Source organism: Mytilus californianus, unplaced genomic scaffold (genome assembly GCF_021869535.1).
Source record: "Mytilus californianus isolate M0D057914Y unplaced genomic scaffold, xbMytCali1.0.p SCAF_1, whole genome shotgun sequence".
Taxonomy (NCBI): Eukaryota; Metazoa; Mollusca; class Bivalvia; order Mytilida; family Mytilidae; genus Mytilus; species Mytilus californianus.
This window is the reverse complement of record NW_026262581.1, coordinates 79,528,697-79,547,457: the sequence shown is the minus strand read 5'-3', so window position 1 is coordinate 79,547,457 and position 18,761 is coordinate 79,528,697. Positions and strand designations below refer to the sequence as shown.

The window sequence follows — 18,761 nt, the reverse complement described above, 5'->3', positions numbered from 1 at the left end:
AACCATATGTCCCCATTCAAAAGCAATGATCGTCATAAAAAAGGGGGGCTCTAACCCCAGGAACCCCCCCCCCCTGGAACCGCCACTCGGGTGTCCATGGGACACAAATGATGCCCCCGCTTGCATATAATATAACGTACGCTATAAAGGGACATAACTATAGAGAACGGTAAAACTACGGTAACGTCGACGGCAAATTCGAACTTAATCTTTGTTTAGTGGTAATAAGCATTGTGTATAAGTTTCATAACATTTGGTTGAGGCAAACTAAATTTAGAGAACGGAAACTAATTTTGGGACGTTCGTATGGACGGACGTACGGACGGACAAGGGTAACACTTAATGCCCCCTCCCGCTGCGGCGGGGGCATACAAATTTATAGAAAAGGGGGGTCCGTTCACCACTCCCCCTTTTCCTCCCATTTTGGACTTTATACGGACTTTCATTTTTGCCTTAACATACACTGAACCTCAACCTGGCTTCACATTACGGTCACGCGTGTTCAGTTTGTATTTCCCGCCAACGTGTCAAAAATTGAAACCGGAAATCCAAAAGAGTTCCGCTTAAACATGGCGTCGATAACAAAACAGAAACCCAGTCCGCTTGACAAACCATTAAGTAAAGGAAAAGCAGAGGTAAACGAAGAATTAATTTTATAAAAATTCAGAGGAAAAGTACAGTATTCAAAATATTGACAATTCTTATTTACATGTGTGTATCAAAACCCTTGCTACTAGCCATTGACATTGTACATTGTACGTCTAGCAGTAGCAGTTTCACTAAGGAGTTGCATCTATCTGTATTGATACGTTGTAATTCCCCGTGTACTTTATTACAACGGGGACCAAGAACGCAATAGATACCAAGTGCATGTATTTTTCTTTCTAATCACAAATGGCCGGCCTGAATATGCATGAAATACTTGCCACTGGACTCTTACAATACCTTTCAAATAAGTTTATGTTAATTGTGCACTATAGTATAATATAGTATATATCTACTATCAAAATTATTACTTGAGGAGAAATTCTCACTAGGACATTTCAAAAATGAGAGGTCTGTAGAAGCCTATAATATCTTATTTTTAACAGGAAGAAAAAGGCCAGGTACAAATAGTACAAAATCATTGACAGGTTAAAGTTCATCTTAAACAGATCAGGAAATGGCACAGAGATGTGCTGCTCGTTAGGTACATGTATGTAACAACTACCATAACTCGTGTAGTATTGTGGCGAAAATGATTTTATTGCACAAGAACAGTTAAGTTGGTCGTGGTCCACCAAGTTTATGTTTTCTCTCACATTTTCCATTAATGGTCAACTGAGCTTTTTTTCCCTTGAACTAGTCACATGTTTTGACTTTGACAGAAAATCAATAATCTGCTGATTGTAAAAAGGTATAAGTTAAAGTATTTGATAGTTATCAGCAGAGACATATATCATATATATACATGTATGTCTTTGTTGTCAGCAATAAACTAATCAATAAAAAATGTTAATTTTATTATTAGTCCCCTACCAACGAAGTCGAAGGGGTCTTTAGGTTTGCACTTTGTCCGTCTGTCTGTCCATCCATCAGTCTGGCAAATCAGTTTTCCACACTTTTTTTCTTTGTCCTTGAAGATATTGGTTTGATATTTGGTGTATTGTTTATCATGACAAGTTACATATCAGGTTCGAATTTTGTTCCGGTCTGATGATTTTGTGTAGAGTTATGGTCCTTGGACATAGAAAATTCACTTAAATAATCAGTTTTCCACATTTTTTTTCAACATGCTTGAATATATTGACTTGATATTTGTTATATAGTTAACACCATGACAAGTTATAGATCAAGTTAACATTTTGTTTCAGTACAGTGAATTTTTAGCCGGTAGTGAACTATGTATTGCCATGCAATACTCTCAGAATGCTTGATAAATTAACTTCTGTGGTTAAATGGCTTCACAAGTCACTTAAATGAGTTGTTTTTACAATTAAAGAATGATATTTGTTTTGAAGATGGTACCTCACAATTGTTTAAGCGCTACTGATTTTAATATAGTTTTAACTTTTAAAGATGGGCCAGAAAAGAAAGCTACTTTTAATTTAAAAAACACAGGATCTACAAATAAATAAAATTCTTTGATTTTATCCAGATTGAAAGTACTTGTATCCTATAATCTGATTGATGTTGGGAAATCTGGCAACTAGTGAACAACCTTGATAAATGAACTTGAATAGCTCACGCTTGCAAAGCACTGCTTCAAAACTAGGCTGATCAAGTTAAGAATTTTGATATGCATTTTTTGTCTATACTGAAGGTGACAAAATATACTAATTTCAGTAAATTCATAAAGATGTTCCCCTCTGTTGATAATCATATATTGTATCAGAGGTCTATTACTAGGAGTCCTATAAAAATCAGAAGATGTGGTATGATTGCCAATGTTACAACTATCCCTCAGAGACCAAATTATGTAGATGTAAGCAACTAGAAAATGTATAGGTCAACGTCAAGCCTTCAACAATGAGGAAAACTCATACTGTATAGTAAGCTATAAAAGGACCAAACATAACAATATGTAAAACAATTTAAAGACAAAAAACATTGGACTGATTTATGTAGACTTCATGTATGTACAAAACAATAAACAAAACAAAAAATACTATTGTAGACAGCAACTAACAACAAAAACTGCATTACAGGCATCAGACTGTAAAACTGTAGACATGGCAGATGAGTGGACCTTTTCAAATAAGATTAAGGTTTTTATGCCCCCGTCGTAGCGGTGGGGGCATTAAGTTTTACCCTTGTCCTTCTGTACGGACGGCCGTACGTCCCAAAATTGGTTTCCGTTCTCTAACTTGAGTTTGCCTCAACCAAATGTTATGAAACTTATACACAATGCTTATTACCACAAAACACAGATCAAGTTTGAATTTTGGTGGCTTCCCTTAAACCGTTCTAGAGTTATGCCCCTTTATAAATGAAAAAATTGCAATATATTTAGTTTCCGTTCTGTAACTTAAGTTTGCCTCAACCAAATGTTATGAAAATTATACACAATGCTTATTACCACAAAACACAGATCAAGTTTGAATTTTGGTGGTGTCACTTTAACCGTTCTAGAGTTATGCCCCTTTATAAATGGAAAAATTGCAAAATTTTTAGTTTCCGTTCTCTAACTTAAGTTTGCCTCAACCAAATGTTATGAAACTTATACACAATGCTTATTACCACAAAACACAGATCAAGTTTGAATTTTGGTAGCGTCACTTCAACTGTTCTAGAGTTATGCCACTTTATAAATGGAAAAGTTGCCAAATTTTTATTTTCTTCTAAAAATCAAGTTATTTATAAATTGGAGTTATCTTCCTTTGTCCATGATTATAGTTGAATCAACTACAATCAATGCTTTATACAATGCAATGTTTAATTTTGACTTCCAGTGATAAAACACCGATCAAGTTGAATTTTGGTAGTGTCACTTTAACCATTATTGAGTTATGCCCCTTTATAAATCGAAAGATTGCAAAATTTTTAGTTTCCATTCTGCAACCTAAGTTTGCCCCAACCAAACATTATGAAACCTATACACAATATTAATTACCACAAAACTAAGATCAAGTACAAATTTTTTGTTTCCGTTTTCTTACTTTAGTTTGCCTCAACCAAATGTTATGAAACTTATACACAATGCTTATTACTACATAATACAGATTAAGTACGAAATTTGGTGGCGACACTTCTACCATTCTTGAGTTATGTCCCTTTACAAACATAGAAATTGCTGAATTTTTTAGTTTGTCTAAACCAAATGAAATAAAACTTATACACAACCGTTCTAGAGATATGCGTGTTTACAAATAGAAAAATTGCTGAATTTTTAGTTTCTGTTCTCTACTTAAGTTAGCCTCAACCAAATGTTATGAGACTTACACACAATGCTTATTACCACAAAATCAAGTTCAAATTTTGGTAGCGTCACTTTTACCGTTCTTTAGTTATGTCCCTTTATAACTATATGATATACAAGCGGGGGCATCATCTGTGTCCACATGTGGACACTATCCACATTTATTTTTGTTTGTTTTAACATCTCTTGCAGGAATGAAGAATTTTTTCTTCAAAATCTGAAAAAGTTTTTAATTTAAATTTTTAAGATTTGACATGCCTGTTTTTGCCAAAATGATGAACTTTAAGGGTTGTAGTGTACAAGTCTGTGTAAACGGGAAGGGATCTAGAAAATCTGAATGCTTTAAAAAAGAATAGTTCATGACTTTTCAAGTATCAACTTAAGCTTCAAGAGTATGATGATTTAAAATGAAATTCAAGCTACAATGTACCTACATAAAGTCCTGAGGCTAAAGTTCAGAAAGGGGAAACAACTTCAATCAATATTTTTACTGAAGACATTACAACATGTGTTACTAGCTAGACTCTCTCATGAATCACTCTTTGGCAAAATGAAAAAATGGCAAATGCTCAACCAATAAGAATTGAGATCAGTCATTTGAGAAATCAGTCTCAAAAGGCCTTAAATATATTTTGTAGTAAGATTTGATTGGTCTTTAATTGGTTCTATAAATCATTCATTAATATATATAATGTTTTTTATGTTGTAGGTAAATATTGCAACTTTTGCTTTATTGTTTTCTGAAATGGTGCAGTATTGCCAGAATAGAGTGTACAGTGTATCAGAGCTCCAAACAAAGTAAGATTAAAATTAAACTTTTTTAAAAATAGCTGATTTTGAATAAATGATCTTGCAAGTAACAAGTTCAAAGTTTTTACACAGACCCAGGTCAATTCAAACCCACTGATATTTTGTTAAATCCTTAAGGCTTAACTTCTACCTACATGTACCTACCTACTAAAAAGTCATTCTTGTTAGATCACAGCAAGCCAAAGGATTTTTTTTCATTACAGATTTGATATCTTGGCTATGCGATAACAGCAGGAAAAGTTATGTTAATCAGAGATCAAATAGAATAAACTCTTATCATAGCTTACTTGTTAACTGCATGGAAAGATGATAAAATGTTTAAGCAATCAATTTGCAAATTTTTTTCTGATATAAGATACATGTATGTAGTGATAACTGAAGGTGACAGGTGCTTTCCAAATCTTTTTTGCATATCCCTGCAGATGATAAACTTTGGACAAATTTTCAGTGGTATATCTTTCATTTCAGGCTGTCAGAGATGGGACAACATGTAGGTTCACATTTGTTAGACTTGCTGTTTGTTAGAGAACAAGGATATAAGAGAGAAACAAAGCTACTCAAAATGTTACTGTTTATCAAGACTAATTTTTGGAAGGTATATCTAAATCCTTTTGTTTGATTTTTGCTAAAAACAGTCATAAAACAGCAGGTCATCAGTATCAAGGGTCCAGAAACGGTCATATTTGCCATTTTTGTCACTCACAGTTCTTATTTTATTTTGATACTTGGGATTTATAAATATATATGGTGTACTGTAAGTCTCCCATTGGCTTCTAAAAAGAACAGTCTACAGAAAAATTACATGAAGCTATTTGATCTACAGACAAAAGAAAATACTCGGGCCAAGTGCAGGATCAACATTACATGAATGCAAACTGTGGATTCATTATTATTTGTGGTATACCAATTTTCATGGATATCATGGGTACAGGTGAACCACAAATTTAAATGTTCATGCAGAGCAAATTTTCTATAGGTTTGAAGGCAAACTTTGTAAAACCATGAAATCAAATATCCACGAAAATTATTGAATCCACAGTAGTCAAGTGGGCCTTTTCACTAAGTTGTGTTTTGAGAACATTTTACGATGCTTATTTCCTAAAAAGACTAGCCTCGTAAACATTAAAATTAGTAACAATTTGGATAAAACCTTTCATTCATTTTTCTTGTAGACTTTATATGGGAAAGAAGCAGACAGATTAGAGCATTCTAACGATGATGAGAGAACATGTATCCTTTTCAATATTCATTTATCTACTTAAGAGAAACAAATAAATAATACAAGAATGCTGAAATACATTTTTTACTTCAAAAGATATAAGAAGATGTGGTATGAGTGCCAATGAGACAACTCTCCATCCAAGTCAAAATTTATAAAAGTAAACCATTATAGGTCAAAGTACGGTCTTCAACACGGAGCCTTGGCTCACACCAAACAGCAAGCTATAAAGGGCCACAAAAATTACTAGTGTAAAACCATTCAAACGGGAAAACCAACGGTCTAATCTATATAAAAAACGAGAAACACTTATGAACCACATCAACAAACAACAACTACAGAACATCAGATTCCTGACTTAGGACAGGTGGAAACAAATGCAGCAGGTTTAAACGTTTTAATGGTACCAAACCTTCACCCTTTTCTGAAACAATAGTGTAACATCACAACATAGAAAGACACACTATAAAATATCAACTGAAATAGCTTAACTCAATCAAAGGACATATTAACACCAGTGAACATACACTGAACAAATAAATTTGACCAATGATACAATGTAAATACAAAATAAATAAACTAAGGGAAGAACAATAAAAGTAACATGTTATACCGCTATGAAATGTTAAACAATTTAAGAAAAACAATATGCTCGAACAAAAATATCAGCCATTTGCAATTACTTTAAACACAGGTAAATGAAAATAATTTTGTTGTTAGGTATACGTATACAGTTCAAATAGATATATTAAACAAAAATGATGAATTTTTGTCTGCAAGTAAATTAGTATTCGAAATGCAATTTATTAAAGTGACTGTTAAAATTTTATGAATTATTTGGATAGCACTAAAGAAAATGAAAAGTATTTAGAGAGAATTATGGATAAATTTTCAATAAAAGTATTTTTATAAGACCACAAAAAATTTGCATTTGTATAATGCTATCATGTCGTCTTCATCCAAAGATCCATTTGGTTTCCCGGACAATAACTTTAGTTTAAGTGAATGGATCTCTATGAAATTTTACCAGAAGGTTCAATACCGGTACTACAAAAGGAAGGTTGGGATTGATTTTGGGGGTTATGGTACCAACAGTTTAGGAATTAGGGGCCAAAACAAGCATTTTTGTAGTTTCCAGACAATAACTTGTAAGTGTATGGATCTCTCTGAAATTGTACTACAAGGTTCCATACCACAAAAAGAAGGCTGGGATTGAATTTGGGGGTAATTGTCCCAAAAGTTAAGAAATTAGGGAAAAAAAAGGGGCCAAAAACAAGCATTTTTCAAGTTTCCAGACAATAACTTGTGTTAAAATTTATGGATATCTCTGAAATTTTACATTTTTCTTGAAAAGAAAATAATCTTCAAAATTTCAAAAAAAAATTGGGGGGGGGGGGGGAATTTTTTTTGGGGGGGTTCATATTTCTTTTCTTCAAAATTTTTCAAATTTCAAATTTTTAGAAATCAAAATTTAGGGGGGGGGGGGGGTTCATACTTTTCTTTTTCTTCAAGATTTAAATTTTTTGGGGGGGCACAAATTTTTTGGGGGGATTTTTTTTTTTTTCCCAAAAAAATTTCCATTTATACATTGATTATTTCTGATTTTTATATATATATAAAAGCAACAAATACTGATATGGCAGGAGATACACACCAAACAGGGTGTGTAAATTATTATATATAATAGATTAACTAACTATTGTGCAACAGCACAGTATTGAGCAATAGCAAGAAATCTTCAATTGAAAATAAATACAAATCTTTTAACCAATTTCAATGGGATTAAATTAAGTCTTAAATTTTAGGGGTTGTAACCTTGTACTACTATTTTGGATATTGGGCCCCATTTTTAAATTGGTCTACATTGAGGTCCAAAGGGTCCAAAATTAAACTTTGTTTGATTTCATCAAAAACTGAATTATTGTGGCTCTATGATATGCTGAATCTTTTTGTGCTTTTAGATTTTTTATTTTTGGGCCCTGTTTTCAAATTAGTCTATATTAAGGTTTGAAGGGTCCAAAATTAAACTCTGTTTGATTTCAACTAAAAAAAAATTGGTGTTTTTTTATATGGTGAATCTAACCATGTTGTTAGATTTTGGATATCAAACCATACTAGGTAAATTAAATGTCCCATTTCAAATTTTTAAGATCTTTGACCACATTTGTTTTGTGTCAGAAACCTATATTATGTCAAAAATTTGACCACAATCCAAATTCAGACAGTATCAAGCTTGAATATTGTGTCCAAACTTGCCCCAGCTGTTCAGGGTTCGACCTCTGAGGACGTATCAGGCTGCGCTCGGCGAAGCATTTTATTTTAATATACAACAGTATCTTTTCCTGTTATTGACCTTAACATATTAGATTATATAATTGAAACTGAACATCTAGTCAACAAATTCATATCAGTACCAAAAGATAAAGGTAAGAGAAATCTAAAAAAAATATAAGAAATATAAGAAAAGTTATTTACAGCGTATTTTATATACATTCATTTTTTATATAAGTACATGTATATGGTGTAAAACAATGCATCTTTAAACAATGCTGAAGCAGTTAAAATGCAAATTGTAAAAATTATCTGAATCAACTTGTATTTAATCTTCAATTTGATCAATTTGAATAATAATGTACACATAACTACAATGAATATCATGTTTTGTCCTGTTTAATACAGTTAAAAGTTTATTGTGCTTACCTCACTTTTGATTTATATACCAAAAGCAATTTTGTATGAATAAAAGGGGATATTTGGTAAACATCAATGAGACAGCGACCCAACAACATAAAAAAACAAAAGCAATCTAAGAGGTCAACTTAATCTTCAAAAATAAACACTTGGGTGTCTGTACAATATCATAAACTCATAATCACACTGAGTCTTGGAGTACGGTTTTAATTATGGAAATGCATTCATGGCATAAAAATGCTTTGTAACCAGTTAATAAGTATTTGTCATGTTGTACATTGATTCTTAGAAATGTATGCAATGCTAGAAGATGTCAGCACTGCTGTAGAGTATGAAATACCATACAGTAAATTCTCTTTATTTTTTATATTTCAGCAAAATTAAATTGTGCAGCATTTACTGCAGGCATAATAGAAGCTGTTCTTAATGGAGCTAATTTTGTAAGTGAATGTTTTTAATCCTTTGTAAATTTTTCACATTGTAAATCTCTAAAATATTGTCAAGTTTGTTAGTGTCATTTCTACTTGAACCTTTTTGAAATAGTGAATATCTCAAAATATTAAAATTTGATAAAAAAAATTTCAAATTATAGAATTTACACCATAAAATATCCAACAGAGTCCTATTGACATGAATTTTACTAATTATAAGTCATTGTCAGCCTTCAATAGTAGCATAACCAATACCATATAGTCAGTATAAAAGGTCCCAATATGCCATGAAAAATTCTCCTATGGCAATAGACATCAATTTTCAGCGTGATTTGCACTTAGCTGCAGGAATATCAGATTTAGAATGTATGGAAGTCGTAACATTTTATTCAAGTTTTTATGCCCCCAGACGTAGCAGAGGGGGCATTAAGTTTTACCATTATCAGTCTGTATGTACGTCCGTCTGTACGTACATCCCAAAATTGGTTTCCGTTCTCTAACTTTAGTTTGCCTCAACCAAATGTTATGAATCTTATACACAATGCTTATTACCACAAAACACAGATCAAGTTTGAATTTTGGTGGCGTTACTTATACAGTTCTAGAGTTATGCCCCTTTACAAATGGAAAAATTGCTGAATTTTTTGTTTCCGTTCTCTTACTTTAGTTTGCCTCAACCAAATGTTATGAAACTTATAAACAATGCTTATTACCACATAACACAGCTCAAGTTTGAATTTTGGTGTAGTCACTTTTACCTTTCTAGAGTTATGCCCCTTTACAAATGGCAAAATTGCTGAATTTTTCGTTTCCGTTCTCTAACTTAAGTTTGCCTCAACCAAATTTTATGAAACTTATACACAATGCTTATTACCACAAAACTCAGATCAAGTGCAAATTTGGGTAGTGTCCCTTTATAACGTTATATGCAAGCGGGGGCATCATCTGTGTCCATCTGTGTCCCATGGACACATTCCCCATTTATTTTTTATATCCTGAGCGTACCTGTTCACTTTAGATCACTTGATTGTCTGTTTCAAGTTTGTGACTGTGCTTATTTACATGACAAAGTTGACTATGAAAGATTTTGATAGAAAAATAACAAAAATATGATGTCTTTTTCTTGAGCATCCCTATAGTAATATATTTCTTGTAGCATTAAATGATATTATAAAGTAATTAAAAAATAAGCATTGTAATTTGTCATTTGTTTCAGTTAACAAAGCATATGTCTGTTGATTGTTTATGCCTTACATTTATGAAGTTGTATTCCCTTTTTTTAACAGCCTTGTAAAGTAACAGCTCATTGGCATAAAGGAACAACATTTATGATAGAATTTGAAGAATCAGTTATAGCTAGAGATAAAATGGTAGAAGGAAGATAATTGATGAACAACTTACATTAATTTTTTTTGAACAATGCTCTATTTCATTATTCTTATTTTATAATTAATATATGTTTTCATTTGAATAAATTCAAAACTCATAAGATATGAAATAGTTGTTGTTGTAATGCTGTATTATATCCCTTAAAAATGTGATGGCTAAAATCAGTCATAAGAAGTTGAAATAAATAATAATGTTCTGGTTATATTCTAAGAATATATTTATTAAAAGAAGCACAATTGAAAAAAAACCAGGAATATCTATTGAGTCAAGATATGGTTTGGACTTGAAATTTTAAGGACATATACACATTGAAAAAGATTTATCCTACTAAAAGAAACAGACATTGTTAAAATACTTGATAATTCTCCATATATGATAGTTAATCAAATTGTTCTATCAAAATAGAAGTTCCTGAAATATATGATTAATTGTATTCTCAAAGCAATAAAGGGCTTGTGAGCCTTGCAAAAAAGACAAGAAAGGTACATATGTTAATAAAGGTATTGTTCCATTTAATGTAAATGTCGTATGGATTTCAGGTACGAAGCTGCTATTAACTTTAAACGGAAAAACCTACAAACTTGAGGGTGCTTAAGGAAAAGTAAACGAGTTTGAATAACAATTTTTGTAAAATCAAAGAGTTCAATACATTAAGTGTTTTTTTTATTGAAATGTCTAGGGGCTTCGTTCGTTTTACAAAAAATAAGTATAGGTCTGAGAGTACTCCCTAAATTTGTAAAGATGGAATTGCAATGTTTTGAAATTTATATTTTTCAGACTGAAGCAGTTGTTATTTTGATTCCAGGTATACATGGTTATTTAATAGTTACAAAAAAATTAGTTGGAATGAAAAAGATTCACACAATCACTGGTGTTATTCAGATTTCTGGTTAAATGGTTCTATCTACTTATCAAAATAAAAAATTAAAGGTCTTTGGGTCTGATTGGAAATTTACTCAAGTTCAAATAGCAATCATTAAATCATTTGTTGTAATTTTTAGTGGTTACTGTTCTTATTCCCAAAACAATAGTTGATAGAATGATTAAAAAAAGTTTTCCAACTTTGAATTGAGAATTGCCCATTCCAGATATTCCTATTTGTTTAGTTTGTTAAAATAACAAAGGACAGCAATTATATATTTAAGACAGTTCTGGAACCACTAGTGTTTTGTGTCACTGGGGGACAATTAAATATTTTAAGAACATCACATTAAGGGGATACAAAAGGTAAATTGCCTATCAGGATATTTTCTTCTGCAATAACAAATTCCTTATTTAATGATTTATTACTCTGCATCTTTTAATCGAGAAAATAACACTTTACATATTTTGTAAGTTCTGGATTTACCCTCTCAGGAATGGTCAAACCCAAACATAGGAATGGCAAGACGTTAAAATGACCAAAAGGAACCTTAAAGTATAGCCAATTTCATCTAAGGTCAATAGATATAAGAAGATGTGGTATGAGTGCCAATGAGACAACTCTCCATCCAAGTCAAAATTTATAAAAGTAAACCATTATAGGTCACAGTACGGTCTTCAACACGGAGCCTTGGCTCACACCGAACAGTAAGCTATAAAGGGCCCCAAAAAATTACTAGTGTAAAACCATTCAAACGGGAAAACCAACGGTCTAATCTATATAAAAAACGAGAAACACTTATGAACCACATCAACAAACGACAACTACTGAAAAATCAGATTCCTGACTTAGGACAGGTTCAAACAAATGCAGAGGGTTTAAACGTTTTAATGGTACCAAACCTTCACCCTTTTTCTGAAACAATAGTGTAACATCACAACATAGAAAAACACACTATAAAACATCAAATGAAATAGCTTAACTTTGCCTGTGTGTGTGGAAACATTTGTTTCTTGATAATTTCTAAATTTATCACTGGAGAAATTAAGAAAAGCAAGTTATAAGTCATGCCAGTACCGAATGATACCCTTTTTTACGAAGAAGGACCATTTCCTTCAATCTTTGGTGGCTGGCTGTAATAAGTAAGTACTGGAAATTCCAAAAATTATGGCATGCATTTATTATTGTCATTTTTGAAGAATGGGCAAAAATGCGAGATTAATTATTGCGATTTCAGAAAAATCTACATGCAGATATCAGAATGCAAGTTCTTATTATTGCAATAATCAAGTTGCATTATTCGCATTAATAAAAATCTCACAATGATTTCTGAATTTATGGTATGATGTCCTCTCCGACTGGAGTTTCTTGTTGGTTTTTTGTCTCGCCTGCAACATAGGTTTTTCTATCTGGTGGCGGCGATGTAAACTATTTGTATAAAGCTTTATATTTCAGAAGGCATAATTTGTATGCAGATACCTTATGTTACGAAGTTTCGGTCTGTCATATGTCCCTTGTCCTTGACCTCATTTTCATTTTCCCAAAATTGGTTTCCGTTCTCTAACTTGAGTTTACCTCAACCAAATGTATGAAACTTTTACACAATGCTTATTACCACAAAACACAAATCAAGTTTGAATTTTGGTGGCGTCACTTTAACCGTTCTAGAGTTATGCCCCTTTATAAATGGAAAAATTGCAAATTTTTAGTTTCTGTTCTCTAACTTCAGTTTGCCTCAACCAAATGTTATGAAACTTATACACAATGCTTATTACCACAAAACACAGATCAAGTTTGAATTTTGGTGGCATCACTTTAACCGTTCTAGAGTTATGCCCCTTTATAAATGGAAAAATTGCAAAATTTTTAGTTTCCGTTCTCTAACTTAAGTTTGCCTCAACCAAATGTTATGAAACTTATACACAATGCTTATTACCACAAAACACAGATCAAGTTTGAATTTTGGTGGCGTCACTTTTACTGTTCTAGAGTTATGCCCCTTCATTAATGGAAAAATTGCAAATTTTTTATTTTCTTCTAAATATCAATTTATTTTTAAAATTGGAGTTATCTTCCTTTTTCCATGGTTATAGTTGAATCAACTACAATCAATGCTTTATACAATGCAATGTTTAATTTTTACTTCCTCTGATAAAACACAGATCAAGTTGAATTTGGGTAGTGTCACTTTAACCATTATTGAGTTATGCCCCTTTATAAATCGAAAGATTGCAAAATTTTTAGTTTCCATTCTGTAACTTAAGTTTGCCCCAACCAAACATTATGAAACCTATACACAATATTCATTACCACAAAACTAAGATTAAGTAGAAATTTTTTGTTTCAGTTTTCTAACTTTAGTTTCCCTCAACCAAATGTTATGAAACTTATACACAATGGTTATTAGCCAAAGTTTAATTTTGGACCCTTTTGACCTCAATGTGGACCAATTTGATAGTGGGGCCCAAAAATCAAAATACATGGTTAGATTCAGCATATCAAAGAACCCCATACATTCAATTTTTGTTGAAATCAAACAAAGTTTTATTTTGGACCCTTTTGACCTCAATATGAACAAATTTGATAGCGGGGCCCACAAATAAAAAATCTAAATACATGGTTAGATTCAGCATATCAAAGAACCCCATATATTCATTTTTTGTTGAAATCAAACAAAGTTTAATTTTTGACCCCAATTTGGACAAACTTGAAAACTGGGCCCAAAATAAAAAATCTAAATACATGTTTAGTTTCAGCATATCAAAGAACCTCATATATTCAATTTTTGTTAAAATCAAACTAAGTTTAATTTTGGACCCTTTGGACCTTAGTGTAGACCAATTTGAAAACTGGACCCAAAATTAAAAATCTAAATACATGGTCAGATTCGGCATAACAAATAAATAAATGTGGTCAAAGATTTTACAAATCTAATGCGCCATACTGTGCAATTAAAGATTACTTCTTGAAATTTTTCAATATTTGAAATTTGAAAAAAAAATAATATTTGAAGAATAATTCTTTTTAATTTCTGAAATCTGAAATGAGAAAAAATTGACCCCCCACAATTTCTTTTTACACCCCCCCCCCTTTTTTTCCCCAAAAAAATTCTTTCCCTCAAGATATGGTCATAATCTCAATTCAAATTTCCAATGGAGTTTGCAACCATAATTACCCATTTAAATTTACCATAGTGCTAACTTAATCTATTTTATAATAGAATTTAAAATATGGTGTCAAATCTTTCATATGGATTTTTTGGTATATAAAAAAGATGCAACATTTGCAGATATTTTTACTGGTCTTCCTTTATAAATATGCATTTCTTTAAACATAATTTAAAAGCAGTGTAAGGGAAGTAATCAAAATGTATTTGGATTACCTCCCTTACACTGTTTTAAATTGTCTTAATTGTTCATTAACCATTACTTTATACATAATTTAAAAGCAGTGTAAGGGAGATAATCCCATACACTGCTTTAAATTATGTTTTGTACTAAAGTATTTGTCCATTAACCAGAACAACCTTGTTTTTTACCCTTTTTTGCCCCTTATTCCTAAACGGTTTGAGCCATAACCCCCCAATGCAAATCCTAACCATCCCTTTGTGGTATGGAAACTTGTGGTATAATTTCAGAGAATTCCATACACCGTTCCACAAGTTATTGTATGGAAACTAGAAAATGCTTATTTTTGGCCCCTAATTCCTTAACTGTTGGTACCATAACCCCCAAAATCAATCCCAACCTTCCTTTTATGGTATTTAACCTTATGGTAAAATTTCATAGAGATCCATTCACTTAAACTAAAGTTATAGTGCGAAAACCAATGTGTCTTCAGACGACGACGCCAACGTCATACCAATATACGACCGCAAAAATTTTGCGGTCGTATAAAAATTGCTGAATTTTTAGTTTCTGTTCTCTACTCAAGTTAGCCTCAACCAAATGTTATGAGACTTACACACAATGCTTATTACCACAAAACTCAGATCAAGTTCAAATTTGGGTAGCGTCACTTTTACCGTTCTTCAGTTATGTCCCTTTATAACTATATGCTATGCAATCGGGGGCATCATCTGTGTCCACATGTGGACACTATCCACATTTATTTTGTAATGTGAATTTCTCACTTATTATGAGTAGAAGGATAATTATATTTGATATATGGGTTCCTTGCATCGCCTACATGTCTGTCAGACAGTACGTGTTCATCTGACCTCGACCTTATTTCATGGATCAGTGATCAAGGTTAAAGTTACGTGATTAGGTCCATTCTCAGATACTGTAAGCAGTAGGTCAACTATATGTGGTGTATGGAATGATTGCAAGGGGTACATGTCAGTCTGGCAGGTTTCATCTGACCTTGATCTCATTTTCATGGTTCATTAGCCAATGTTAAGTTTTTGTGTTATTGGTCTGTTTTAAGTACTATAAGCAATAGGTCAACTATATTTGGTGTATGGAATGAATGAAAGGTGTACATGTTCGGTCTAGCCGGTATCATCTGACCTTGACCTCATTTTCATGGTTCATTGGTCAATGTTAGGGAGCTACCATTTGATTTTTATGGGGGCTAGGATGAAATTTTTTAAAAAAAGGCAGGACAGGAGTTTTGAGTAAAAAAAAAGGCAGGATGAGACACTTTGCAAAAAAAAAAGGCAAAATGAGACACTTTGCAAAAAAAAAAGGCAGGATGACAATTTATGTAAAAAAAAGTCAGAATAAACTAAAAAAAAAAAAAAAGGCAGGACCAAACCAAATTGAGTGAAAATAAAAAGGCAGGACATAGATTACAACTAAAAAAAAGGCAGGACAAAATTTTTCATCCTAGAATGAACAGAGCATTGGATGTTATTTATGTTTCATGATGTTACTGATGACTATAATGTTCCATTATTTTGCAACAGATACATGTTAGGGATATTGGCCTATAGTTAGCTGGTATATATTTCTGGTCTTTGTTGTATGCCGGAGTGACATTAGCAGTTCGCCAGTCGTTGGGTATCTCTCCTTTATTCATTGAAAATGATGGTTAGGATCAGAGCAATTGCACTGGCTTACCGCTAGTTCTTTCAGTATCACTGGTTTGATGTTGTCTGGTCCAGCAGCCTTATGTGGATTAAGATTTTTAAGTTGTCTTTCCACTCCATTATAAGTGATGATTATTTGTTCCCTGTTTGGATAGTTTTCTGGTAGATCTGTCATGAGTTTTTTGTCTGTCAATTAAACTCTTTTTTACTAATTGGACATGCAGCCGAGGAGAACGATTGGAAATGATCATTTAGTATATTTGCTTTGTTTATTTGATCAGTTTCTAATTTCCCATTCCTTCCAAGTATTGCTACTCTATTTTTATCCCTTTTCTTGTGTAGATGTATGTCCAGGATCTTTTTGTTGGTGAACAGATGTCCTCATTATCTTATGTTATCTGGAGTTATGTCTTCTATATAATTCCAATAGGCTTGTCTTGATTTGTTTTAGTGGTTTGGTATCTGTAGCATGGTATGATTTCTTTTTGTAGGCTCTGTCTCTTCGCCTCATAATTCTTTTTTTATTTCCAGGCTCATCCATGGGTTTTTGTCCTTAGTCTTGCATAATTTGGAAGCCGGTATATGCTGGTATGTGCTGCTTTCCAGGCATTCCTTGAACATATTTCAGAGTATATTATTTTATGTGTCTTTTTTTTTAAGGCTTTCTTTTCGAATTTTAATATAAACTAAATTCATATTTTCTTTAATGCTGCCCCATTTAACTCTTCTATACAGTTGAATTTTTCTTGTCTTTTGGTTGTTTGTCATTGCATTGGTGTTCATTTCTGCATAAACGATATCATGGTCTGAAATTCCTGTTGGCTCTTGTACTAATTGAGTTAATCCACTGTCATCAAGAATATCTGTAAGCTGGTAGCGTTGTTCTGCATGTTGTGTTCCTTTGCCTAAGGTTTTGTTTGTCCAATTCCATCCTCGTAGGTTAAAGTCACCCCCAATCATTAAGCATGCACATTTTTATGAAGCTCTATTGACAGCTGTTTCAAATTCAGAGAGGCTCTCTTTGTTAGATGTTTAAGGATTATTACATGAGCATATGTAGAGATCTTTTGTGCCTTTTTGCTGGATTCTTCCCCATATTATTTCACAACTGATGTCTAGTTCTGGTATTTCTGAGCGTAGAAACTTGTTGTGTATGGCTACGAGGACTCCAACCACAGTTTTATATTCTTTTGTCCTTGGGTTAGATGTTATATTCTGGTGGGAATATTTGGCTGTTAGTGATTGATGAATTCAACCAAGTTTCTGTCATTATCATTACATCTGGCTTTGTACTATCTATATAGACTGACAGTTTATACTAAATGGTATAAATGGTCTATTTCTTCTTTTTCTCTCCTTGGAGTTGGTGTGTGTTTTGGTTTTACATATTCTTGTAGGGATGCTGTATTCATATCATTTTTACCCTCTAGTAATAAGTTAAAGCTATTGTTTGTTGGAATAGCTGTTGAACTATAACAAGGAATTGTAGTTTGAGTTTTCACAAATGATACAATCTCATAGCACAGAGATGTTTTATCATCCACAAGGTAGCTATAGGTTTTACTGTGAATATCTTGGCAGTTGATATGAAACCATTGGTCACATTATTGCATCTGATGGCTCAGTCGCCCCATGTCGCATGTTGCGCAGGGGTAAACAGTGCTGTTACTGTGTGTTGGTTCTGGGTCTGTATTTACATCAGTTGCATTAGCTAATAGTATGAGCAGTAAATAGGATGTTACTGATTTATATTTTATAACGATAAGCTCTAGGTGGTTGTTAACAAGTTACTCAAAATCTTTGTTTGAACCTGTCCTGGCTGTTTTCTTACCCCAATAAACTTACTATATTTTTTTTCTTCATTTTTTCAACTAATTAACCAAATTGATAGTGGTATTGAGGTGGAAGAAAACAGACTTCCTATTAAAATAGAGTACTATAGTGTAATATAGATATAAAATATCTACTGGAAGAATTCCAGGTTCTCCTGATAGAGGAGTGATTTGCAGAAGATAAAGGGAAACTTCATGTGACATATACTATTAGTATCTGTATCGGATTCGACCCGGGACTTGTTAATTATTGGTGTTATTATGTGGAAAAAAAAAGGGCCTGGAATGGTGTAATTTTTTAACAACACCATTGTCCTATAATAGTTGTATATAAAGTTGAATTCTTTGATTCCTCGTTTTTACGTCATGCCGGCCTACAAATCGGACCTCATTATTTTAGTAGTATAGATAGTATAATACAATCAAATTTATATGCTGTAAAGGTTAGTAAAATATTCAAATCAATACTACCTAGGTGAAAGGACTTTATCTTCCATTTACTTAAGTTCCAAAAAAGAAAAAAAAAAATTGGTAGTTGCTCTGCTATTCTACTAAATGCAACTCACTGTCAACTCTTGAGATAACAGAAATAATATG

General features: G+C 32.5%; 1 protein-coding gene across 3 annotated transcripts; it reads left to right on the top strand.

Moving 5' to 3' along the window:
* Positions 1-555: 555 nt before the first annotated feature.
* On the top strand, positions 556-10,547 carry LOC127708744 (trafficking protein particle complex subunit 5-like). Of its 3 annotated transcripts, none has more exons than XM_052213881.1 (8): positions 575-635; positions 1,092-1,189; positions 4,608-4,696; positions 5,177-5,303; positions 5,881-5,938; positions 8,294-8,353; positions 8,994-9,058; positions 10,336-10,547. In XM_052213881.1, the coding sequence occupies exons 3-8, from the start codon at positions 4,644-4,646 to the stop codon at positions 10,432-10,434; spliced, it is 462 nt and encodes a 153-aa protein (XP_052069841.1). In that variant the 5' UTR covers positions 575-635; positions 1,092-1,189; positions 4,608-4,643; the 3' UTR covers positions 10,435-10,547. The 3 variants fall into 3 exon arrangements, with proteins under 3 accessions (XP_052069838.1, XP_052069841.1, XP_052069839.1); XM_052213879.1 differs by having other exon boundaries at positions 1,092-1,195; XM_052213878.1 differs by lacking the exon at positions 1,092-1,189 and having other exon boundaries at positions 556-635.
* Positions 10,548-18,761: the final 8,214 nt, after the last annotated feature.

Excerpts from the sequence above, each read along its gene's own strand:
- LOC127708744 (XM_052213878.1), top strand. The coding sequence starts at position 570 with ATGGCGTCGATAACAAAACAGAAACCCAGTCCGCTTGACAAACCATTA. Across the intron at positions 5,304-5,880 it reads TCAAGACTAATTTTTGGAAG|ACTTTATATGGGAAAGAAGC; the intron begins GTATATCTAAAT and ends TTTTTCTTGTAG. Across the intron at positions 5,939-8,293 it reads TAACGATGATGAGAGAACAT|ATTATATAATTGAAACTGAA; the intron begins GTATCCTTTTCA and ends TTAACATATTAG.